Below are 26649 nucleotides of genomic sequence, written 5' to 3'. Positions count from 1 at the left end.
CCCATGTGCAGCTGAGAAAATGTGTATTATGATGTTTTGGTGTGGAATGCTCTGTATACATCTACTAAGTCCATTTGTTCACAGCTTTGGTTCAGATCTGTTATTTCCTTGCTGATTTTTTGTCCAGTTGACCTGTCTCTTTGTGTTAATGGGGTTTTAAGGTCCCCTGTTACAATAGTGTTACTAATTATATGGGTTTTCATGCCTGTTAAGATTTGTCTTATATAATTTGGAGCTTCAATATCTGGAAATACCTGGCTCTCTCCGTGAGTTTCATCTGGGAACCCTAGTGGTGGGAGTGGGTTGCTGCCTGCCTGGTTCTGCTTTTTAGTCATTTCAGGATGTGTGCAGCAGGTAGACCCAGGCCACTCCCCTATTAGAGATTCATGGGATTCTGTTCAGACTTATTAAATAATCAATTTAGGATGGAATTACATCCTTATAAACTCATTATAAATTGAAATTATTGTTAGTTGAAAATGCATTTAGTGCACCTAACTTATCAAACATCATAGTGTGCTACATAGTACATGATACAGTACATAGTACATACTACGGTGCACATAGTGTATCTGCTATTCACCCTTGTGGTCACATGGCTGACTGGGAGCTGCAGTTTGCTGCCACAGTCCAGCATCGCAAGAGTATTATACCATGCCTAGTATGGTGACATGTGCCTGTAATCCCAGCACTTGGGAAGCTGAGGCAGGAGGATAGCTGGGCGTTCAAGGCCAGCCTGAACTACAGTGTGAGTTCAAGGTCAGCTTGAACTATGTAGTGAGACCCTGTCTGGGAGATCAAACTCAAATTCAAAGAACAGTTTCTACTGAATGTATGTTGCCTTTATAGATCATAAATTTGAAAAGTATTATGTTGAAACGTCATACATTGGGGACCATCTGTACTTTTCATTGTAAAGATTTCATGTTAAATTATTAGAAGTAATTATCAGATTAGAAAGGATTCGATATCATACCTTTTCTCATATATAAAATTTTCATATAGGATTTACAGATGCAGACATACCAAGAATACACTGTGAGGAAAGGACAGTCTCTTCTACAGATAGTGCTGTGAAAACTGGATATCCCTACACAAAAGTGTGAAATTAGACCCTTATCTTACATTATATACAAAAATCAACTCAATTGGATTAAATATTTAAACATAACATTTAAAACTGTGAAATGGATGGAAGAAAACATTGATCTGGACAAAGATTTTTGGGTTATGAACCTCAAAGCACAGGTAACAAAAGCAAATGTAGACAAGATTATAGCAAACTAAAAAGCTCTACATAGCAAAAGAAACAACAGGGTGAAGATACAACCTATGGAATGGGAGAAGTATAAAGCATATATCAGAAAATGTTAATACTCAACATATATTTTAAAAACTGAAACATCTCAATAGTTAACAGATAAATAACCAGTTAAAAATTAGCATAGGACCTGGCTAGACATTTCTTAAGAGAAGATTTACAGATGGCCAACATGTAGTGTGTATGAAAAAAAAAGCTCTCACTAATAATCAGGAAAATATAAATTAAAACCACAATGAGATATCACTTCATAGCTGTTAGAATGGTATTATCAAAAAGATGAAAGGTAAGGTAACTAGTGTTAATGAGAATGTGAGAAAAAGGGGATTCTTGTACAGTATTGTTGGGAATATTAATTAGTGGAACTCTTATGGAAAACAGTATGAAGATTCCTAAAAATTTGGATATAAATCACCATATGATCTGCCATTTCCACTTGTAGGTATATATCCAGAAGCCATGAGATCAGTATGCTGAAGAGATATCTGCAATTGTATGTTCACTGCAGCATGCTTTACAATAGCCAACATATATAATCAACCTGTGTGTATCAACAAATGAATAGATAACAAAAATGTATTTATATATGTACATACACAAACGAGCAATAGACTACTTTTCACCTTTTAAAAGGAAGGAATACTGTTATTAATGATGACACAGATGAACCTGGAGGACATCACGTAGTCAAAGGACACAGAATTTCAGTTAGATAGGAGGAAGAAGTTCAGGAGATCTAATGTACTTTGTGTTGACAAATAATAATATGTTGTATACCTGAAAATTACTAAGAGAGTAGATTTCAAGTACTCTCACCACAAAAAGTGGAGAGTATTGTATGTAATATGTATGTTGAATAGTTTTATTTAGTCATTTCCTAGCACATACATGAAAATATCGTGTTGCACACCATAAATACACACAATTTTTACTTGTCAGTTTAAGAACGATCCATTACAAAGAAAATGAATTGCTTTTTTCTTCTCCAGTACTAGTTCTGTTATTGTTTCATATTCAACTGAGGACTTTTTAAAGCTGGGGGTGGGTATGGAACACCAAGAGGTCAGCAGTAGAATTTATATTGTCCGTGAAAAAGATTTAATCTTTATTTTCTTTAATTTTCAAGTGAAACTGTATCTTTTGATTATGAATATATACAAAAATTTTAATGCCTATGGTAGTACCTGATGTGTGAATTTATCACCTGCAGAAATCAGATATTTTCAAAACACAATCAATTATTGAAAATATTTCAAATTATAGTTTATGTGTAACATTAACTTGAAATTAGACTTGCCATTACTTCTTCTTGTTTGATGCACTAATTAAGAACATCTATGACTGTATTAAAGTTTATTTTAAAATGTCTTTTTCCTTTCTTTTTCTTTGTATTTGTATATACTTTAGACATTTCAGAAGTATTTGGCAAGTCTTCTGTATTAATCATCTGTTGGTATATAATAGATTTATTGAAACTTAGTGGCTTAAAACTATAAAAATGTCTCATAATTTCTTGTATCAGAAATTTGGAAACATCTTAGTAGAATGGTTCTTAGTTTAAGGTCTTTCATGAGATTATAGTGAAAATGTTGGGAGGAGTTGGTGTACTGTACTGTGTCCATTTCCAGGCTAGCTCATTCTTGTGGTTGGCAAGCCTGTAGCGCAGGGTGGAGTTCAGTTTTTCCCTATAAGGCATCTCCACCAACCACTCCACAACACAGCAGCTAGCTCTAGAATACATACCACATGTTATAAGTAATTTTCAAGCAACTTAAACAAAGTTAAAAGCAAAATTGTTTTTCTCATTTAATAATTTAAAACACTATACAAAGCCTTAATATGAAGGAAATATTATAAATAGGTGATTATTTACTTGTGAAAATGTACAGAAAATCATTCATCCCATTTTGGGAGGGAAATGCAGATGCACTCAAAAATTTCTGTAGCCTCTATAGGAGATTCAGTCTTATTGTCATGATCACCTCTTGTTATAAATTATGTTTGTGTGAGATTCTTAATTTCAGTTATTTTCCTCATCTTGTATCTTTCCATGAATGCCCTATGACAATTGGAATAGGTAAAACAATCCTGGTCACTTGTACATAGAGATTTTACACAGGAAAGTTTGTTGCAACATTGCCCTTAATAACAAAACACCTGGAAAACATTTAAAAGTTCATTCTCAGAGAGTGTATAAATATATACCTATACAGTGAACTCCTGTAACATTAAAAATAAATGAATCTCAGAAACAATATTGATTGGATAAATCACAGGATAACAAGACCACTATATATATTATCTATCTATCTATCTATCTATCTATCTATCTATCTATCTTTATATATAATCCAGGGAAATTCAAACACTAAGATCAGAACAGCAGTTAGCCCTGGTGGGGAAGGAAGAAAGATGAATTGGAGAGGGGAACAGGAGGTTGGGGTAGGTGCAAGTTTCAATAATAGAGTATAATGTTCAATCCCATCAGCTGAATAGTGAACCCATACAAATCCTTATTTTTTTATTATCTTGAATACTTTTTGAAGGTTATTTATCAAGTATTTTGTGGAATGGCCCCTTTTTTATAATGTGGAATATCTGGTTAAAGAAGCGTAGTTTCACTATCATTGTTGTATATTTCCTTCCCTTGGGAGGTTCTCATCTTCCATAAGGAAGCCAAATAACACCAGTTCTTTAGGAAGCAGAAGAGAGAGCACTTAATTACAGCTGAAAATACTTTCTAGTTCCTTTCCACACACATATTTATAGAAACACTCTGCAAGAATAATCCATAACCATTACCTATTTTAGCATACTGAATTTTTATGTGATTTTTTCTTTAAATTTTCTAATTTTTCTCTAGAAAACTTATATATTTATTTTGTGAGGGAAAGAGCAAATTATTCCATCCCATTGATTAAATTTCAAGATAGTTCTTAAAGATTTTTACATCTTCATAATTCTTCATAAACATTAAAATTTTAACTGTCCCATATATGTGGGTTATTCTGAGGAATTTAACTTGGGAAAATTGTCATTGTATCTGGAGACTTTTTTCATAGAGCCTTTAGAATTTTATTGTTATAGTCTCTGTTTCTCACTTTTTTTTTTTGAGCTGGGGTTTCGCTGAATTCTCTAGACTAGCCTCAAGCTTGCAGTTGCCCTGCATCAGCCTCCTGAATGGCAGAGATTACTGTATAGATATACACCACAGTCTTTCACTTTTTAAAAAAGATAATAAAAAATTAAAATGATACAAAATTTCAAAACAAGGTGACAGGAAATTAAAAATGGTTATTATACTGTACATTGCTATCTTCAAAGTAGTTGCTCAGATTACCAGATATAGCTATGTAAGGTTGATCAAATAATATAAACACTATCTGTTCCTTTCAATGAACTAATACAAATTAGTAGTACAATTGTCTTAGCTATCTTGACTACATATATGTATATATTCCTTCCATCCTTTCTCCTTTCCCCATCCCAGTTGATCTTTCCTTTTGAGCACATTCTTTCCCTTTCACATTATCTATTGTACTTTTTGGATCTTATTTACTCTTTAGTTTCTTACACTAGGAAGACAATATGACGTTTACACATGCAGGTCTGATTTATTCCACTTACCAGTGTGATCTCTAGTTGCATCCATTGACCTATAAAGCCTCGACTTTATCTTTCTCTATAGGTGAGTAATACTCCTTTGTGTAAAAATAGCACATCTTTTTTTTTATCCATTCTTCAGTTGACGGACATTTGGATTGTTTCCAAGATTTACCTATTACAAACTGTGCTGCTATAAACATGAGTGCACATATATAGCTGAGGTATGATGTTTTTAATTCTTCCCCACAGCCCCACCAGCATTTGTTACTGGTTGATTTTTTGATGATAGCCATTCTTTCTGGGGTAGAATGGAATCTTAGTGTTGAAGATACCCCAGAAGGGGAAGATATCCAGCTGGGTCAAATGGGACCCAGCTCTATTCCTAGTTTTATGAGGAATCTCCACACTGATTTCCACAGTGGTTGTACCATTCTACACTGCCATCAACAGTGGAGAAGGGTTGCCCACAGCCCTGCTGGCATTTGTTATTGGTTGGTTTTTTGATAATAGCCATTCTTCCTGGGTGAGATGGAATCTCAGTGTTATTTGAATTTGCATTTTTTGGATAACCAATGGTGTTGAACATTTTCTCTTTTTTTTTTTTTTTTTTGGTTTTGGTTTTTCTCCGGTACCAGGAACTGAACTCACGACCTTGCGCTTGCCAGGCAGGCGCTTTGCCGCTGAGCTAAATCCCCAGCCTCCATTTTCTCATATTTTTATTTGCATTTGTATTTCTTCATGTGAGAAGTGTGTATTCATCTCAGATGCCCATTTTTGGATTGGGTCTTTGAATTTTGGGAGTCTGTTTTTTAAAAATTCTTTATATGTTCTAGATAGAAGTCCTTTGTCTTCTATCTATCTAGGGACAGTTGGCTAAAATTTTTTCCCAGTTTGTGGGTTTTCTTTTCACTGTGTTGGTGATTTCTTTTGATGTGAAAAAACTTTTTAGTAAGATGAGATCCCAGTTGTTGATTCTTTGAAGTATTGCTGGTGCAGTTTGGTTTTTGTTCAAGTATTCTCTACCTATCCCTATGTCTTTAAGATTTCTACCTACTTTTTCTTCCAGTAGATTTAGTGTTTCTGCTTTAATATTTAGATCTTTAAACCATTTTGACTTTAGTTTAGTGCATAGTGATAGACATGGGTCTAATTTTAGCCTTCAGCATGTGGAAAGCCAGTTCTTCCAGCACCATTTATTAAAGAGACCATCTTTCTTCCAGTGAATGTGTTTGGCCTCTTTGTCAAAGGTACCATGGCTGAGTGTAGTTGTAGTTATGTATACATCTTCTAATTTCTACTACTGATGCTCAGGCCTGTTCTTTGCCAGTACCATGCTGATTTTATCACAGTAGCTTTGTGGTATAATTTCAGTCAGTGACTTGATGCCTCCTGCTTTCCCTTTGTTGCCCAGGATTGCCTTTGCTATTCTAAATCTCTTCTGGTCCTGGCTGAATTTTAGGACTGTTTTCTCTTGATCTGTGAGGTATGCTTATGGTGTTTTGATTGGGACTGCATTAAATCTGTATAACAGTTTTGGGAATACGGCCATTTTAACAATGTAGGTTCTTCCTATCCATAGACATGGAATATCTTTGCATTTTCTGAAATCCTCTTCAATGTCTTTTACAGAGTACTATAATTTCACTGTATAGCTCTTTCATTTCCTTTCTTAGATTTATTGCTAAGTATTTCATTTATTTGGATGCTATTGTGTAGGATGTGTTTTCCTTAATCTGTCTCTCAGTAAGTTTGTTGTTTGTGTACAGGAATGCTATTGATTTTTGAGTGTTGACTTTGTATCCAGCTACACTACTGAATTTATTTATTAAATCTAGAAGTCATTTCATGGAGTTTTTGGAATCTTCTATTTAAGGTATCATGTCATCTGCAAATAATGATGAGTTTACTTGTTCCTTTGCTATCCTTATTCTTTTTATTTGTCTTTCTTGTCTAATTGCTCTGGCTAATGCTTGCAGGACTATATTGAATAGAAGTGGTAATAGTAGACATTCTTGTCTTGTTCCTGATTTTAGAGTGAAAACTTTCTGTTTTGTCCACTTAGTATGAAGTTGGATGTTGTTTTGTCATAGGTGGCTTTTATCAGATTGAGGTAAAGATCATCTGTTCCTATTTTCTGTAGAATTTTTGTCATGAATGAATGTTGGACTTTATCAAAAGCTTTTTCTGCATCTGTTGAAATGATCATGTGATTTTTGTCTTTTGCTGTGTTGATATGGTGTTTTACACTTATTGATTTGTGTATATTGAACCATCCCTGCATTTCTGGGATGAATCTCCCTCTTTATGATTTGCTGCATTCTGTTAGCTAGGATTTTATTGAAAATTTTTGCACCTGTGTTCGTTAGGGAGATTGGCCTGTAGTTCTCTTTTTTGGTTGGGTCTTTTCATGGTTTTGATATCAGGCTAATACTTGCCTCCAGCAATGGGTTAGGGAGAATTGCTTCCCTTTCAATTTCATTAAAGGGTTGGAGGAGTATTGGTGTTGAATCATCTCTAAATTTCTTGTAGAATTCAGCTGTGAATTCAGCTTTTTTCCCCATTCCTCTCTCTTCTCTTCAGCTCCTCTTCTCATTTATAAAAGTTTTGTTTCCATTTTCTAGTTCTACTCTCTTTTTCTTGTCCCTTCCTTCCCCCTTCCCTTATACCCCTTCCATTTCAATATTTTCTTCCCATTTCACAATATCTTTTATACATTTTGGTCTTTATTTATCCTTTTGGTTTCTCACACCAGAGAAACAATGTGATATTTAATTAATTTCGTTTGATAGTACAGTCTCAAGGTGGACCCATTTACCTAGAAATGTCTCAATCTTATCCTTATGGTAGAGTAGTACTGTAGAAAAAACCCATCTTTATTTATTCATTGGTTGATGGGCATTTTAACTGTTTCCAAGATTTAGCTATTACAAACTGTGCTGCTATAAATAAGGGTATACATATATTGCTGTGGTATGATGCTCTTTAATTCTTTTGGGAAGATATCAAAAAGGAGAAAAACTGGGTCAAAGGGAACCTCTAGTTTTAGTTTTTTGAGGAACCTCTGCATTGATTTCAACAGTGGTTCCACCAATCTATACTCCCACCAGCAGTGGAGAAGGGTTCCTTCTTCCCCACAGCCAGGCCAGCATTTGTTATTGGTTTTCTTGATAATAGTCATTCTTTCTGGAGCAAGATGGAATCTCAGTGTTCCTTTCATTTGTATCTCTCAGATGACCAGTGAGTTGAACATTTTTTCATATATTTGCCATTTGTACTTCTTCATCTCACAAGTGTCTATTCACTTCAGATGCTCATTTGTGCAGATTTTTTCCAATTCTTTATATATTCTAAAGGTTAGTCCTTTATCTCAGGAACAGCTGGCAAAAACTTTTTTTCACTCTATGGGTTGTCTCTTCACTCTTGTGGTGATTTCTTTTGCTGTGTAAAAGCTTTTTAATTAGATGAGATATCAATTGCTGATTCATTTTAATGTTTCCTGTGCATTTGTTCATAAAGTTCCTGTCAACACTAATGTATTTGAGAGTTTTCAAAAGACCTGGTGTCTGATTTAATATTTAGATCTTTGATCCATTTCAATTTTAGTTTAATGGTTGGTGAAAGATATGGGTCTAGTTTTAGTTTTAAATTTTTTCCTCTTTGGAGTAAGAAGTTTGAGTTCTAAGATCCTGTCTATTAAAAACAGGTCAGTTTTATTGAACTTGATTAACCCATATTTTTTCTTTCTACATGAGGAATTTTATATAAATGTTTAGGGTTAAAGGACAAATCTTCTCCTTCAAGCATAGTCTCTAACTCTTGTCATCTTTTACTCTCTCTTCATTTGTCTTAGAGAGAATAATGCAGTGAAAATTATGGTAGTCTAATATTAAAAAATACTATCACATGTCTAATTATTTAATATGTTTGAGATGGAGTATAAACTAGGAGCACAGAACTTCAAAATGAACTTATATGTAATTTATAATTTTGTTAATCATCTAATTAAAAATTTAAAACTTTTATATGCCACAGTAAAAATTTATGATTTATATTTTGACTTTTCTGTGACATTTGATAAAAATGTGCTACACTAGAAATATGGTTTAATTCATGAAATACTTTTTTGATGGAGATAATGCATTGAATCCATCTTTTTTGCAACATGTGCTAATGTTTAAACTGATGCTGAAGGCTTTTGTGTGTTCCTTTGATTCTTATTGTTTCATTATTGTGTGAATTGTCTGGTGTCCAGTAAGTTGTGACTTCTGAATGCAGGCTTTCCCACATACAGTACAATGATAAGGCCTTTTACCAGTATAAATTCACTGATGTACTACAAGATTTGACTTCTGGGAAAAGGGTTTTCCACATTCAGCTCATGTATAGGGTTTCTCTCCCATATGAATCTACTGATGTCCTGGGAGGTGAGACTTCTGAAAGAAGGTTTTCCGACATTCTGTAGATACATAGTTTTTCTCCAGTGTGAATTCTTGGATACCCAATGGGATGTGATTGCTGACAGGCTTTGCCACATTCACTACATTTATAGGGCTTGTCTCCAGTGTGCGTTCTCTGATGTATGATGAGCTGTGACTTACAAGAGAATGCCTTCCAACAGTTAGTGCATTCATAGAGTTTCTTCCCAGTACAAATGATCTGATGTATAATGAGATCTTCCTGCTGAAAGCTTCTCCACATTGAGCACGTCTGTAGAGTTTCTCCAAAAATGTGAATTCTTTTATGTGAGGTGAGACTTTTCACAGAAGACCTTCCCACATTTAGTACCCTGGTATGGCTTCGTTCCAGTATGAGCTCCATGCTGTATATTAAGTGGTGATTTCTAGGAGAAGGCCTTCCCACATTGATTCATAAGGTTTCTCTCCGGCATGTGTTCTCTGATGTATAATAAGTGGTAATTTCTGAGAGGGGGCCTTCCCATATTTACTACATTCGTATGCTTTTTTCTCCAAAATGAATTCTCTGATGTGATGATTTCTGAGACAAGGTTTTCCTCCATTCAGAGCATTCATAAGATTTCTCTCCAGCATTATTCTATGGTGTACAATGAGGTGTGGCTTTCACTGAAGGCTTTTCCACATGCATCCTATTTATAAGATTTTTCTCTAGTATGAATTCTTTAATGTGTAATGAGCTGTGATGTCTTGAGAAAAGACTGTCCACATTCAGTACATGCTCAGGTCTCCTCTGTTTCAGCATTTGCATCATGAATAACATTGTTTATTGCTGAGCATTTCTTCACGTTGAGTACCTTCAAAGTTTTCCCTCTATTGTGAGTTTCCCAATGCTCCATATAGAAAGAACTGTAGCTAGATGTCCTCCCACATTCAAAATTCTGACCATTGATTATTTTTTTGTATAAGTCTTATTATAAGATGGTAGGTTCATATTGGTCTCAAGCTTTTTTCAAATAAGCCACATTTATATAATTTTTGTCTTAAATTTTCTAAGTTTTTATAGCCATGAAATATTTTTCCAATAGCATTACATGGATGGCTTGACTCTTTAGTAATTGTTTTGTTACTAATAACTGTAACTTGCTTGAAATATTGTCTTGGTTTTCCTGTTCTCTGTTCATGTTGTCATCATCTTCTGACTTCAGAAATAGAGTACAGTACACGATCCCCTGTGATAGTTTTCCATATCCCCTTATTAAAAGAAAAATCTCTAAATATGTCCAGTTTAGTGCTTTCAAGTTTACCTTCTCTGTCTGGTGGCTTTGTTCGTGAGGCAATGTGGCAGAGCTGCCATATTGAATCCTCTCAGTTACCTACAACCTATTCAGGATTTTTATATCTTCTTGATTGAGCTTTAGTAATTCATATGTATCTAAGAATCTGTTCATTTCTTTTGTATTTTCTATCCTATGTGTGTAAAGATTTTCAAAGTAGATATTGATGATCCTCTGAATTTCTACAGGATCTGTAGTGATTTCATCCATTTCGTTCTTCATTGCATGAATTTTGAGTTTTTTCTTTCCTTTTTTTTGATAAGTTTGGCTAGGGGTTTATCAATTTTATTTATTCTTTCAATGAACCCAGTCTTCAATTCATTTATTCTTTGTATTGTTTTTTCAGTCTCCCATTGCATTAATTTCCACTCAGATCTTTATATTTGCCTCCCTTCTTCAGGCTTTGGGCTTGATTTGCTCTTTTTCTAGAAACTTGAGGTGCAGCATTAGGTTGTTTATTCATGCTCATTCTGGCTTCCTGACGTGAGAATTCATCACTATAAATTTCCCTCTGCAGACTGTTTTCATTGTGTCTCATAGGTTCTGTTAATTTGTATTTGCATTTTCATTTGATTTTAGATACTGTTTAATTTCTTCTTTTATTTTCTCTTTGGCCCATTGATTGTGCAGAATAGTGTTGTTTAATTTCCATGTATTTGTGGAGTTTTTGTGGTTTCTTTTGTCAGTAATTTCCAATTTCATTGCACTATGGTCAGATGATATGTATGGGACAATTTCAGTGCCTTTGCATTTACTTAAGCATTTTCTATGGGCTAGTAGTATATGGTCTATTTTAGAGAACGTCTCATGTGCAGCTGAGAAGGATGGGTGAAACACTGTGTAAAGGTCTTCTCAGTTGTTCATGAGTTTAGTTCAGTTCTATTATTTCTTTGCTAATTTTTTGTCTAGTTGATCCATCTGTTTGTGACAATGGAGTGTTAAATCCCCTACTGCAGTTGTGTTAGTGTTTCTATTGGTTTATTGAAAGGAGAAGTTAATGTTTAACTTCTTTTTTTTGGTCAATCTTGCATACCTATATCTGGTAATCTGGGCAACTGCTTTGAAGGTAACAATATGCAGTATAACAACTATTGTTGAGTTCCTTTCACCTTGTTTTGAAATTCTGTATCATTTTCATTGTTTTTATGTTCTTTTGTTAATGCCTGTTTTTGTTATTTTGTTTTTGGTATTTTTCTCTTTAAAATTAAATAAAAAAAGAGAAAATATGTATGCATATACAAGGATAGCTGGGATAAGTGTGTTGCTGATATCTGTTGGTTTGTTGAAAGGAACAGTTAATACTTAAATTGTTTTCTTTTCCTTTTTTTCTTTTTTTTCTTTTTTCTTGACCAATTTTTCATGCTTAATCAGAATAGCTTGTTTGAAGACAATATGCAATATAACAGCCAGTGCTGAATTCCTACCATCTTGTTTGATGAAGTTCTGTATCATTTCTAATGTGTTTTTTATTATTTGTCATTGTTTTTAATTGCTTGATCAATCTTGCATTCTTGCAACTGGTAATCTGAACAACTTCATTGAAGATAACAGTATGTAATATAGCAACCATTGTTAATTCCTACCATCTTTTGCAATCCTGCATTGATTTTATATTGTTTTGTTTTCTGTTTTCATAGTTGTTATTTTGTGATTGTTTTCTTTCACTTTTTAAAATAAAAAAGATAGTTTTGCAGGGTATATCAATCTGGGTTAGAAGTTGTTTTCTTTCAGGAGTTGAAATATTTCACTCCAAGCTCTTCTTGACTTGATGATTTGTATTTAGAAGTCTGCCATTATTTTGATGGGCTTTCACTCATAAGTGGTCTGTTTTTTTTCTCTAACAGCTTTTGATATTCTGTTCTTCGCTGAATTTCTTGGATCTTGATTATTATATGTCTAGGTGTAGATTTATTTTGGTTATGGCTATTTGGTGTTCTATATTCCTCACTTGTATGTATGTCAGATTCTTTTCCCATGTTTGGGAAATTTTGTACTATTACTTCTGCAAATAGTCATTTTATGTCATTTTTGTTGTCGCCTACTTTTTTGTTGACAGTATAAGTCTTATATTGTTTTCCTTTGCATCATCTTGCAGCTCTGGAATTGTTATTTCCTGGTTTCCTGTTATTTTTAAGAGGTCTTTTCTTTTGTGATTGATAGTTGCAATCCTGTTTTCAAGGTCTGAAAGTCTGTCTTCTGTTTTGTTCAAGTGGATTTGTCAGCTTTCAGTGGAAATTTTAATTTGTTGGATATCTCTTTGAATCTGTTTCATGCATTCTAATTTTTTCCTATATTGTTTATTCATGGTTTCCATCACTTCCTTATGCTTCTCTATCTTTTTCATCTATGTCTCTTTTAGATATGCTAAGCAGTTCTTTCATTATGGTTTTCTCTTCTATTTTTACCTGAGAGATTATTTCTGATGTGATTTCTTGTACAGCCTCCTGGAGTTGTTTCTTTACTTCAGTTGCTATCATTTCAGAATTTTCAGGTGTGTGACTCCCATGTTTTTCCATGTTGATGTTTCCTGGACTTGTTCTTGGTGGGCTGGAAGTCTGAGATTGGATTTTGCTCGTTTGTCTTGACATTTTCTTTTTCAAAAACTTTTTAAAATTTTGTTTTCTGTGATGATCCTTGTGAGGTCTTGTAGTAGGTAACTATATCACTAGTATCAAGGCCTCTCTAGGAAAAATCTGTTCTTCAGGGATAACTTCTGTGTGTAAAAGATTCTTGGTTTATGTCTGTCCCAAATCCCACCTTCCCAGTTAATTGACAGTGAAATGTTAGTTTTTGTTTGGCTCTGTCCCCAGTCTTTTGGTGTAGGGTATGGTAAGGTTATTACCCTAGAGCTTCCCCATAATGTTACACAAGGGAGAACAACTGATTACAACAGATGTGACATCCTAGCTACAGTAGTACAATGAGCAATAGTGATAGCATCAAGCACAATTTACAAATTGAGAAACTGTGGTAACTATTAATTTTATACTGTAGACCATAGGAGCAAAGTCTATAGTTATATAATAGAACCAATCATAATTTAGGAGTTTGTATGCAAAGTGTTGCCCCTTGCTCAAGTGGATTTACCCTGGGATCCTTTGGATGAGCCAGTTGCCATGTCCTAGGCATTTCCTGTGCTGGCTGCCTGCCCTGTGGTGTAGTGTGATTGGCTAGGCATTTCCATAAACAGTAGTTAGATTTGCTTAAAGAAAACTTGAGACTGTTTAGCTGATCAATAAATATGTGGCAGCAGCTGTGTTAGATTCTGGGAATACAGTATTGCACCAGACAATTTCTAGACCTCCTAGAGCTTACAGTCACCTGGTATAAGCAATGTACAATGTATTTCATCTATAATTCTGCAGGAAGATTTCTAGTTGTGAGGAGTTCTGTCTCTTGCTTTGTAATGCTATTTGTTAATTATTTTATCACTTCATTTTCATTTTAAATGATAAGCAATGTTATTAATCCATAAAAGCTATTTTTGGTATTGACCCAAATTTTCCATTCTTGACTTACAAATATTGATTTTTGTTTTGCCTTTAATGGCTTTGAAATAAATCTACTGCAGCAACTTCTGCCCTTCCCTCCCCTTTGTGGGATAGCTCTTGAGGGAGCACCTTTCAAATAGGTTGAGAAAACTATTATGTAGCTGAAAGGCTTCTCTGGACAGAACACTGCAGTTCCTTTCATCATTTCTTCCTTGACATGGTTTTTAAATCATATACCATCCTGATTGCTTTCCTCTGGATGCTTTCTACTTTGTCACCCTTTGTTGTTAAAAATAAATTACTCCCAATTTCCTGCTTTCAATAGAGTAGAGTGAACATAATTGACTCTTTGATGTGTGAGGGTCTAGTTTGGTCTGAAAGCAATTACACTGACCTTGAATTCTGCTGTACTGTAAATATCATTATAGAAAAAGTAGGAGCTCAGAGTTTTTGAAAATGAGTTTATTTTCTTATTTATTTCTTGATAGTGAAGTGTACTTTATAAGGTAACAAATACAAAAAAATGAAACATGATTCATTTTGAAATTCATCATGTAGATAATCTTTTTTCTTCAGTAGACTGTGAACTTCCTGAGACCAAGGATTACATTTTATTCATTTTAAAAATCTCTGTACTTAGCAGAGTCACACACACACACACACACACACAGAGACACACACATACATGCCCAATGAATATTTGATAACCCATTAATGTCTCATTTATAAATTAAGATTTTATAAAATGAAATGAGTTCCAGTTTTTAGAAGATATTGAATAATCAGTAATACAGAATTGGACCTAAATGCTATTCTAACTTAAAAATGATAACTTTGGTATATTAGTTAATGATATTCACAAAGGAAAACACTAGTATGTTGAATCGTAATTATTTTAACTCTAAATGAGAGAAACCCCAAATAGCAATGGCTCAAAATATAAGAATATCACTATATTCTTCAGAAGCCTGGGGAAACTGATCTTGGATCTGTTGAACTAGCTCAATATTATCAACAAGTTACTAGGTTCTTTCTATTCTAATGTTGCTTTTCTTAGTTTGTTAATTTTTTGGTCTTGGGCTTATTACCTTATGGTCACAAAGTGCTTGCCCCTGCATCAAACCTGGATCTAGAGAGATGATCTTAGGGATGACCTCAGCTCTGAAAATAAGTTTCTTCTCTAGGAGATATATTTTCCAGAAGCTTCCCTGCAGTCTTTTGCCTATATCTAACTGGCCAGAGTTGGGTCATGCGGCTATTGCTAGGAGGCAGGCAGCAGGCAAAGGAGGCCTTGGGAATACTATTGATTCAACAGCAGTTCATGCCAGAAGTAGAAAATAGATGTATATTACCAAAAAAGAGGACAAGAACTTCACTAGTTTAGTAATAAATTCAAGGAAATCAAATTATAAGAATTCTTTAAGAAGTATTATTGGTGATATTGGGATTGTGCAATTACATAACTTATTCAAACGTAATCATTGGCTCCCAAATCACCTTGGAAGCACTGGTTAACCTGTTTATCTTTTCTAACTTTCATAAACAAGGCTGTGCTTTTATTACAAAGTTGTTTTTATTATTATTTTCTTTTTGTCCCTTGCAGGAGTCCTATCTAAAGAAGAGGAACTACACCATGGAAATTGTACCATCTACTTCCCTGGACACATTTCCTTCAGAAAATGAGAACTTCCTATGTGATCTTATGGACACAGCTGTTACGAAGAAACCTTGTTCTTTAGAAATTGCAAGGGCACCTTCCCCCAGAGCTGGTAATATTCCCTGCATAGTTGGACCACTTCAGTTTGCATGCTTGTATAAGTGAAGGTGCATATTGATTTCCCAATATATTATCATCATGAAGTGTCCCAATATAGCGTCAGGCAGATTTTTGCATTTTTAAGTAACTATGGCTAACTCAGGGTTTTGATGTGAGAGCTCTTAACTGGTAAGAATGCTTCATGGGGATGATTCTGCCTTGAAGAAGACACTTTGAAATCTTTTAATCATGGAAAACCTGCTAAGTCAGATATAAAGCATTAGGTCCTTAAGATTTTCCTAGCTGATTTAGTAGCAAAAGTCTTTACATACCTCTAGTATCCTATCTATTTCCAAGTAACCAGAATGTAGTTAGTTACTTAGAACATTTTATGTCTTTCATGGCATTTTGAGATCTATTATTTTGCTTATTCAAATTAAAATTGGTAAACAAGATAAGGCAAATATTATTTCCATTTTATTGCCAAGGAAATTGGAGCTGTGCCTTATTTAAGATCAGTCAGTCGTGGGACCTATGTTTGAACAGGGATTTTTTTGTTTTCTGTCCTTTTACCAATGCCTTTAAAAATACATACAGCATAATTACATGAAAGCTGATAAACAAAGAAAAGCTTCAAGTGGCTGGTCAATATATTCAATGCTACAAGGACTTATAGGGACGGTTTGGAAGAGGCTTTGTTTGTTTTTTTGGCTATCCAACCAATGCTTACTTACTTTGAAACAGTAAATTTCACAAGTGATGTGGTAAAACTAGACTTTTAGGAGCAAATAGTGAGACACTGGGAAGCGGGAAATAAGGAAATGGAAGTGGAGAATACATTTTACTCTTTCAAGGTTAGGACAGCTGGGATAGTAGCTTAAGAGGAAAGTAGGTAAGAGAGGGGAATCAGTTTATTTTAGTATAAACAAACCTGGGTCAAGTTTAAAGTTGGAGGAATTAATCCAGTATAGCAAGATGTGGATGATAAAAAAAATGAAAAGCAAAAGCAGAATGGGTAGAACCTATGACCAAGCTAGTCTAAGAAAAACATAGACATTACTGAGAGAGAATGAGAGGATCACCATGGTTGTAAATATAAAGAAATTCTAAAATACGTCTTTCCAAATGGATTCGTTTGCTTGGTAACATAAAAGAAACAAGAAAACTGAGAGGTATGGAGGAATGAAACACATTCTTTCTCCCCTTAGAGATTTTGATATTTGGATAATACTAGGCAAGGGGATTAAAGAATTACACCTCAGGGAAGACATTCTGTAACTTTAGTTTAATTGTGTTGAATAGCATGGCTTAGGCTTACAAAGTGGGGATAATCTACACAGGAACTGCATTTAGAAGCTTTCTGAAGAAAAGACAGACAGACAGACAGACAGACACACACACACACACACACACACACACACACAAACTCAGACTCAGACATGGAAGGGATGATCAGGTATTAAGGAGAACTGTTCTGGGTTGAATTGTTCCCCTCACACCAAAAAAGAGAGAAAGTCTGGCATCGTACCCCCAATTATCTCAGAATGTGACCTTATTTGTAGAATTTGAAGACAGAGTCTTTTTAGAGATAATCAAATTAAAATCAGCCACTGAATAGGCCTTAATTCAGCATGACTTTTGTTCTTATAAGAGGGAGGTGTAGTGATAGACATCCACAGAGGGAGGACAGTGGGAGACCATGGCCATCCACGAGCCAAGCACAGAGGCCTGGAACAAATTCTTCTCTCACAGCCCTCAGAAGGAACCAACCTTTCTGGCACCTTGGTTTGGAACATCTGTTTGCAGAACTAAGGACATAAGTTTGCATTGCTAACTTGCAGTGAGTAGTGCTTTGTGCCGCAAAAAGGAAAGTAATATGGAAAGTAATATGGGGACCGTAACTGAACAGAGCTCAGTGCACGGGAGGGAGGAGCACATGTGGTTGAATGGGTCTGTGGATGCATCCCAGACTGCCTGGCTTGCTTCCTTCAGAGGCAATACAGCCTGGGAGTCCTGGTTATAACTAGCTTTGCCATTCAGAGATATACAATACATATCTTATCAGAAAATTACAATTAACTGTGTTTGTTAGTTCCCTCCCTGTAGCTGTTTCTTGTATTTATTAATTAAATGAGTTAGTATAAAATAGATCTCATCCTAACATGAGAAGTAATTATCATGTATACTATTTAATTTAAATCTAAAAGTGAATTATTTTTATATCTGTAGTCAGCAAAATTTTACAATTAACCAAAACATGCTTTTAAGCATTTTAGTAATGTGTCAATGAGTACAGATTTTATACGAAGTGAAGAATGGTACTGCTCTGTGTCCTGGATTTCGTAGATGCAGATCAACAGTATTCCAGTGTTTGCTTGCTACACTTGCTGAGAAGTCATGTTCATGCAGCCAGTTTCAAATTATTTGTTTCCCTTAGAGCATCAAGCAAAGGGCCATATGTGATGATGGTGGTGACTCAGTTACATAAATGAATGAATAATTAAATGAATAACTGAATGATCCTTAAAATAAAATTGCTGTGATGGCAGTAAAAGCCTTTATGAAGTAGTCAGATGCTATCAAAGATAATGTTTTATTATCTGCCTTTCATTTAATTTTAACCTTCACAGGGGAATTTTTCCATTTTATGGTAACTAAGCAACCTGATATTTTGAATCACTTAGTGCAGGCTTTGCACAGTATGGATGCTTGATAAATCCATCTTGATTAATGACCAATTTATAACAACATCAGCAAAGACTGTTTCCAATCCTGTTGAAACAGAATAGATGGTCTCTGATAAAAAGGACACACTCAATAGCTACATGCTATGATAGTGTGGGTCTTGGTTACCTCTGTTCAGTTTGCTAATGTGCTTACTGGACTGTAGTTAACCAAAATGGAAATGTCACTTGGTGAGTAATCCTCCGCACCCTGCTACACCTTCCCCAACATCTAAAATACATAGGAGGGCGTGGGTGAGTCTATAACTTATTGATGCATAAATATTTTTGAAATAGTAAAATTTCCTGCATTCTAATGCCAAATCTTTGAAATTGAAAGAATTCTGACTGGACTAAGACAAATGTTTATCTCTGCTAAGCAAGTGGGTAATGTCAACATGATTTCTGTGGGTATGTTTAACTCATTTAAAAGAGCAAACTATTTTTAAGGCCCTTGGAAGCATTTTATACATACAAATATTGGCCTTTCTGATAAGAGGCATTTTTATCAAACAGCAGTTATATATTTGGCATTTGCTGTGTGCTCAGTGGCGTCTTAACCATTTATTAAAACAGATATCTACACGGTAAATTGGTAACACAGTGCTGGGTTCTGGAGGGGCAATGAGAGAAAAGGATAGTAGTATTTGCAGTGAAATCCTCATGCATCAACTGCCCCTTCATCTGTTTGAACAGATCCTCAGTTGGAATTTCAAATTGCTCAAAATGGTGAAAGTTTGCTAGGTTTGGAAAATGACATTCTAAACAGGAAGAAAATTCTACTTTCTCCCCTGAAATATTTTTATTTGTGCTATGTACAAATTAACATGAACTGTAGATGAAGATTTCTAAAAATGCAATGAACTTTTGCTAAGTTTATAATGTGGAAACATAGGTCTTTTATGATATACATGATATCTTACAGAACGTAATCTGTCCTATCATGTCAGAATACGTATGACCAGACAAATGTTCATGAATTCATAAATTGATGCTCATCAAATTCAAGCAGGCCTCTGTACTGCATATTGCATTATTCCACTCTTCTCTGCTTCACAGCTTTTAAACCTACCTTGTATTCTACTCTCAGCAGGTAGTCTCATAGAAGCCATCAGATGGAATTTTGTTAGCTTTCTCATTAAGTGTATGAACACAATTGCCCCTGAACCCTCTCTTTTGACTATCTTTCTGTCAAAGTAGGTGGGGTTTTCCTTGTCTGGTCCAAGACTGATTCATTCCTCTGAGCCCCATGCTTTTGCCTGCTTAGGAACTTGATATTTCATTCATTCTTACTCCTTCCTGTTTTTTTTTCCTACTGGATGGAGGACATCAACATTTAAATTAGTTCAAACATTTTTCATTTGAAAAACAATAATACACACCCAAAACAACTAACAATGAAAGCAAAGGCTAAATAACTTAGAAAGTCCCTTAATCGCATTTGACTGACTACACACCCAGTTACCATTCTCTTTATCCCATGCTCACACTATGTTTATTTTCTTCCTCCATTTTCACTTCTCAACCCACATTAGTGAGCATTTCAGTCCTGCTACACTCTTGAAATGCAATTCTAAACACATCTATGACCTTGATGTCAGCAATGCTGGAAGGACACTTCTCTTTTTTTTTTTTTTTTTGTGCAAATAGCCTTTATTTCTACCACCGATGTACAAACAAGAATAATGAAGATGCTCATGGTCTAATAGAGGAAACAGACAAACAGAGGCAAGGAAGAAGACATGGTCCGGAGGGTTGCATCTTGTATTTGTGGAGTTACTGTAAAAAAGTTCTAGAACTGCTGGAAGCTCTTCTGTGACTCCCTTCAGAGGTCCCACAGATCATTCTTCTGGGGTGCCTTGGAAATGGGGACATACAGTATGGTACAGAAGTTCATGCGTCATTGGTATCTCCTGTGCAGTAGACCTTCAGTGTAGTGTCGACCATCTCTTGTTCCAGCAGCTGCTTTGGCATCCAGCTGTGTTGATCCAGCTCTTTGGCATCTAGCTGCATTTAACTTCACACAGCTGCATCTGATCACACTTTGCCTTCTGGCCCTGCCTCTTGCCAGGGTCCCTGTTGACACTGTTTTGGGATGCTACTGAGGCCCACTTGTGCAAGGACACTTCTCAATCCTCAGTTTTCTTAACCTCAGCCCAGAACAAGCTGGTGATGCCTCCATCGTGGCATCTTTTCTTCCTCTTGCTGTCCATGGCAGATTTTCATCTAATCATGTTAACAGACATTTTTCTACATAGCTCCAAAATTTGGGAATTAAACCTCAGACAAAGTTTCTGCATGATTTTTACTTTTCTGTCTTTTTAAGTGACCTCATCTATAGTATGTTTTTGTTGTGATCAGCATGCTGAAGACTCACAAATCTTTATCTCGTCTCATCTACTTTTTTAAAGTTCAGTTTCATCCATCCATCCATCCATCCATCCATCCATCCATCCATTCATCCATCCATCCATCCATCCATCCATCCATCCATCCATCCATCCATCTATCCACTATCTACTGAATATTTACACTTGTAATTTTCAAAGGTATCTCAATGCTCATGTATACAAAACTAAACTCTTTTATCTCTTCCCCCAAAGATGTTCTTCACATGCTAGGTATTCTTATTTCAGTAAATGACTTAATCATTCATCCAGCCACAGAAATCTGGATGTCATTCTTGCCACTACCTCTCCATCAACCCCCTTATTCAATCAATCACTGAGTCTTATGACTTTTGAGTAGAATAGGTAATCGGGTAAGGATTTTTCTATAACTTATTGTTTTACCCTCATATTTATTTCTGTCTCTTAATCTCTATTGTTACATTACTCTCCTAGAATACTTTAATAGCCTCTTATTGTGCTGTTCGCTTTCCTTGAGTTTAGTATTTGTGTTCAGTCAAAATAGCTTCAAAAGCATAAATGTCATTGTATCACTGCTCTGATTAAAACCTTTTATGGTTTACCACAGCTGTTAGAAGAATGACCCAAATTCTTAATAAGGTTCAAAATACTCTAATTTTGTTGTTAATTTTTGAGCCTCTTTCTATAGTTCTGTCTTAGGGCCAAGTGTCATCCTACAGCTGTCACATGCCTGAACATTGTGCTCCTGTTGCCCTGTCCTCTGTTCCTTCCCCCAGGTGAGAAGACCCAATGGGCACCCCACACACACCTGTGCCCCAGAATAAGTATATGAAAGCCTTTATTTTCTATTCTTGTAGCTCCTTCTAATTTTTCTTTCCTTTTAAGCCTTACCTTGATTGAAACTGTCTAGTTATTTTGGGATTATTGTAATATCTGTTGTAGTTATAGTTGTACATCCTTTATAATTCAAAATCTTGTCTATCTATTCACTATTGTAGCCACAAGTTCTAACAAAATTATTGCCACCTTAATCAATATGAAGAAAAAAAATGACTAATGTTGGAAACTTACTTTATGCATATTACTATATTTAATTTTGAACTGATTTGTGAGATATATTATTCTCATTCCACAGGTAATAGAATCAAATCACAGAAAGGTTTAGAACTTACTAGAAAATTGGGTGCTGAAGTTTGAATACAGAATGTTTGGCTTGAGAGGTCAGATTCTCATAATCATAGTCATAATTCATGAATTAATTATTTAATTAATAAAGTGTGCAATTTTGAGTTTTTTAAAAACTTGGCAGAATAAATCCTGAATTTCTCCTTGTAAAGAAACTAGGAAGCATTAAAAACTTCTTTAGTGATTGTGGGATAAATCTTTGTTGTGTTCATTTGTGACACAGTTCTGGGAATGTCCTAATCAATCTAAAATAAGCAAATGAATTGGAGAGAACCCAAAATTCAAAGCAAGTGAATAGTTAAGTAATATTGATCTATCCAAAAGAGTAGAATCAGCTGTAGTCATTAGAAATGTTTTAAGTAATGTTTAATTATGTAGATTTTCCAATGGCATGCAGTCACATTTGAATGGATAGCTGTTAAATGAATGAATGCACACTTACCATTTGATACAAATTTAATTTAAAGCAATATTGTGTTTTTGCGTACAGGGAAAACACTAGAAAGATAATGTACATTACAGTACTACCTCTAAATTGTAGGATTACATTTGATTTTTATTCTCTTTTTCATACTTTCTCTATTGCTCCAATTTTCTACAGTTAACACACATTACTTTATTTATTTATTTATTTTAAAGAGAGTAGTACATGAGAAAGAAACAAAGAAATAGAACCGTAGCAGCATATCAGTATCACAAACATAAACAAATCAAAGCAAAAACATTCAAAGTGATACAGGGTCTCAAGACAAATTAATACAAATCAACAGTGGTTGTTCCGTTGCATACCGCTATCCTCAACTATATTGCTCAGATTATCAGATGTAAGAATGAAAGATTGCTCAAACCATTAAAGAGATTAAGAAAGTAATTCTTCAATAAACATTAGAGATATTAGTTTCACTAGACAAGGTGGTAGCAGTTCACCACTGTAATTCCATTCCATACTGTTACCTTCAAATCAGTTGCTCAGACCACCAGACACAAGCATGCAAAGTCGATCAGAACATAAAAAATTGTAAGCATTAACTGTTCCTTTTAATACACCATCAGACAACAGCAATAGAGTCATCACAGCTATTCATACATATATTTATGTTTTGCCTTTCTTCTACACATTACTTTCATAATTAGAAAATAATCAAGAATCCAGGAAATTAAAATATATCATGTCAAAACAGTTGGAATCTATCAAACAGATATTATATACATAGATGCTTTCCTTCTTTGAAGAATGTGAAACAGACAGAATAAAATATCGAAATTTTTGCAGTAATCCTTTATCTACTGAACATGCAGGATTTTGAACTACTGTTTCTCTCATTCTTCTGGATATTTTATGTTTCATATATAAAAACACAAAAATTATACATACAAATGTGGTACCATCTGATGTTTTGATATGAGTCTACATTATATAATCAGATTAAACATGTCTATCTTCTTATTCATCACTTCTTTATGGCAAAAACATTAAAAATCTTTTTTCTAGATTTTTGAGAAATATAGTATAGAGTCACTATCTATAGAGTACTTTAGGAATATTTGAATTTAGATTATCTTATTTAGTATACTGGTTGAAACTTTGACAAGACTTATTTTCAGTTCTCCTAAAAGAGGCATGGGATTTTACAGTTGTGTAATTTCAGTCTGTTCTAATGATTAAGCTATTTCTTCACAGAATCACTCCTACTAATTTTGTTCTGTTTAGCAGCTGCTACATATAGTGTTAAATGGGAAATAGTATTATTATGAAAATATAGTCTTACAGATATCTTGCATAATACTTGTAGCCCTATATTTAAAATCTTTTTTCTGTCCCTGCATTTCTAGACATGTCAGATACATCCATTGTGAGCTCACTAATTCATTTTATATCCTTTTCTATGGATGCTGTTTTGGTGATGTTACACTAAAACCACCAGTTCTCTCTTTAGGTACTCCTACACTCTAATTAAGAAAAATTATCAAAATTAACTGTCACATAGTTTCAGCCCCACTATATATTTAAAAAGTAACAATTTTACATCAATTTTGTTCCATTCTAGATTCTATCCAATACATTTAACATTTATATTTGAATACACAAATTGAGAAATGTATAATAGATTATGTTAGTCTCTCAGAGGCAATATATGAAAAACTGAAAACAAAAACAGCTTATCTGTAAGTATAATTTTTGAGTTTGAATATTTACAAAAATACAGATTTAAAGTAATTTTATTTAATTTGAGTCAAGAATTAATTCACAGTTTGTCTCCAGATCTATCACTTCATCACATGTTATAACATATCATATTGAAAACTGAGGAAAATAAAACAGAATAGATGAATGGTTTGTTGAAAGAAATGATTGTTCCAAAGCAAACTGGCATTGAGAAATTAGTGTACCTCTCAGCATAGTATTCATAGCTCTTCCCCAGTGCTTCCTCTTATGATTTAGAACTGTGCCTTTCCAGAGACCATTCACAAATTCATTCACCTGTTCCAGAGGCACTTATTGAGGATTTGTACTTTCCATCTCCAATAGGCATGTGAGACACACACAAAAAATGAAATATAAAACAATAGGAGAGCTTTTAGCTAGAATATATTGAAAAATAAATATACAAGGCATTCAAACCAACCATTATTGCATCAAGAGCTATATATTTTATTGATAAACATGGCTACAGTCATTATCTGTGGAGATTCTATTCTGCTAGTTATACATAAAACCCTGAGAAAATTGCAGGTGTCATTTAATCACATTAATTTTCAATGCTTATAATTTCCATTTAATTGCATGGGTTTTCTATGCTTATAATTTCATAGGGCCATCTCATTTATGATCAATAGTCATCTGTTGTCTTCTTTTTCTCTTGCCTGTTCAAAGGGTACCAATAGAAAATAGCAGACTATGGGAAGCTATGCCATCAACAGGTATAGAGCAGTGAACGTTCCACTCTTTTAGAACGCAGCTGAGCATTCCATTCTCTTAGAAAGTAAGAAATTAAGTCACAGGCATCTGTGAAGATCTTGATTTCCAGAGAAGCATACTTTGCCGTCTCTAGCCAAGTTGTAAAAGAGCAATTTGTCTAAATCCTGAGACACAGCCACACAGAAATCTCTTGGAACCTCTGAGCCCAGTTTAAATACCTTTCAATTAATTGTTTTTCTTAGGCAATGCTTTTGAATTGGTGTTATTTTCAAATTTTCAACATAACGTATAATGCTAATATAATGCTTTTGTGCCTAGTAGCTTTGAAAAAGTAAATGTGTAGTTTCATTATAAAACTGAATAAATTAGTAATTTTGTTCAAGATACAGGAAGTAAAAAGAATAAAAGGCATTTTCTTCATATCCTACTTATCAGAGCAACTGATGTCAATATTCTGATATATTTCCCCCACCTTTCTGCTCACTGTGCAGAGCTTTGCATCAATGTGAACATTTAGTGTGTATACATCTGTATTATGTTCATTTTTAAATTCAACATCTTTTTGATTATGGAAGTTCTAAAAGCTCTGTCGACTCGGCAAGGCATGCCAAGTTTTTGTTAAAGGAACCCTTCCTCTGTTTTCTCCCACTCAGTACATCAAATGATTGTGAAGGATAAAATATAAAGTGCAGAAACTGTAGCTTTAATGAGCAGCAAAGCAAACATTTCCATGCTCAATTGGTTTGGAAACACAAAGTAGAAAGTGGGAGCTCAGTGGCAGTCCAGCTGGTGACTTGGCCCAAGAGTGGGCAGAGCAATAGGGACATTGCATTCTTATGGGCAGTGGAGTCTAAAAGAGCTTCACATTGAGCTAGGGCCAACAGTTGGGCCCACTGCTGAAAATGAGCAGCTCAGATATTAAATTTCCAGACAATCAAAACAGAGAGCAGTCTGGGTTCAGAGGATAAAGTGGGATAAAGAACTAGAGAAGCACTGAATGACTTCTGATGTTCATTAAAAAACTTTCTGGTAAAAAACTTCAAGAGAAATCACTGAGAATTGGATATATACTTTAAATCTTCCAAACTGGTACTGACAAATCAAAAGAAGGAAGGAATATTTATTGGTTAAAATATCCCTAAATCTGTAAAAAAGAAGTGACACAAAGAGTAAGCCTGGCAAACCCAGTAACACAGAGGAAAATGACTAATGTAAGAAAAGATGATCCCCCGATACAAATTTTAAAAATCTTGCTATATGCATTCTAAAGGACTCAAACCTAAATCAAAGTAACAGAAAGTTTGAAATAGTAGGCCCAGACTGCAAAAGATTAAGCAAAACCAACTTAATGAAAGACACTGAAGTAACATCCTTAGTTAAATATAATTGAAGGCTAAAAGCATTAAAAGTGATAAAGAGGGACAGTGTACAACAATTGAAGGATCAAAGAAAATACAATGCTGAGGTTAAAAAAAATTCATTTTTTCACACAAAACACACAACATACTCTTAAAATATTAAAAGGCAAA

The 26649-nt window shown here is 34.5% G+C and overlaps 1 protein-coding gene across 2 annotated transcripts in view; it reads left to right on the top strand.

Moving 5' to 3' along the window:
* Nucleotides 1-26649, top strand: part of Anks1b (ankyrin repeat and sterile alpha motif domain containing 1B) — a gene marked incomplete at its 5' end in the record, with an annotated part of 1074464 nt that overhangs the window by 390748 nt on the left and 657067 nt on the right. For both annotated transcript variants that reach the window (XM_005374511.2, XM_013518589.1), the window contains 1 exon segment: nt 15771-15936. In XM_005374511.2, the coding sequence (XP_005374568.1) occupies nt 15771-15936 (166 nt within the window).

Source organism: Chinchilla lanigera, unplaced genomic scaffold, assembly GCF_000276665.1.
Source record: "Chinchilla lanigera isolate Chin_1 unplaced genomic scaffold, ChiLan1.0 scaffold00004, whole genome shotgun sequence".
Classification (NCBI taxonomy): domain Eukaryota; kingdom Metazoa; phylum Chordata; class Mammalia; order Rodentia; family Chinchillidae; genus Chinchilla; species Chinchilla lanigera.
This window is presented reverse-complemented; position numbering and strand designations above follow the sequence as displayed.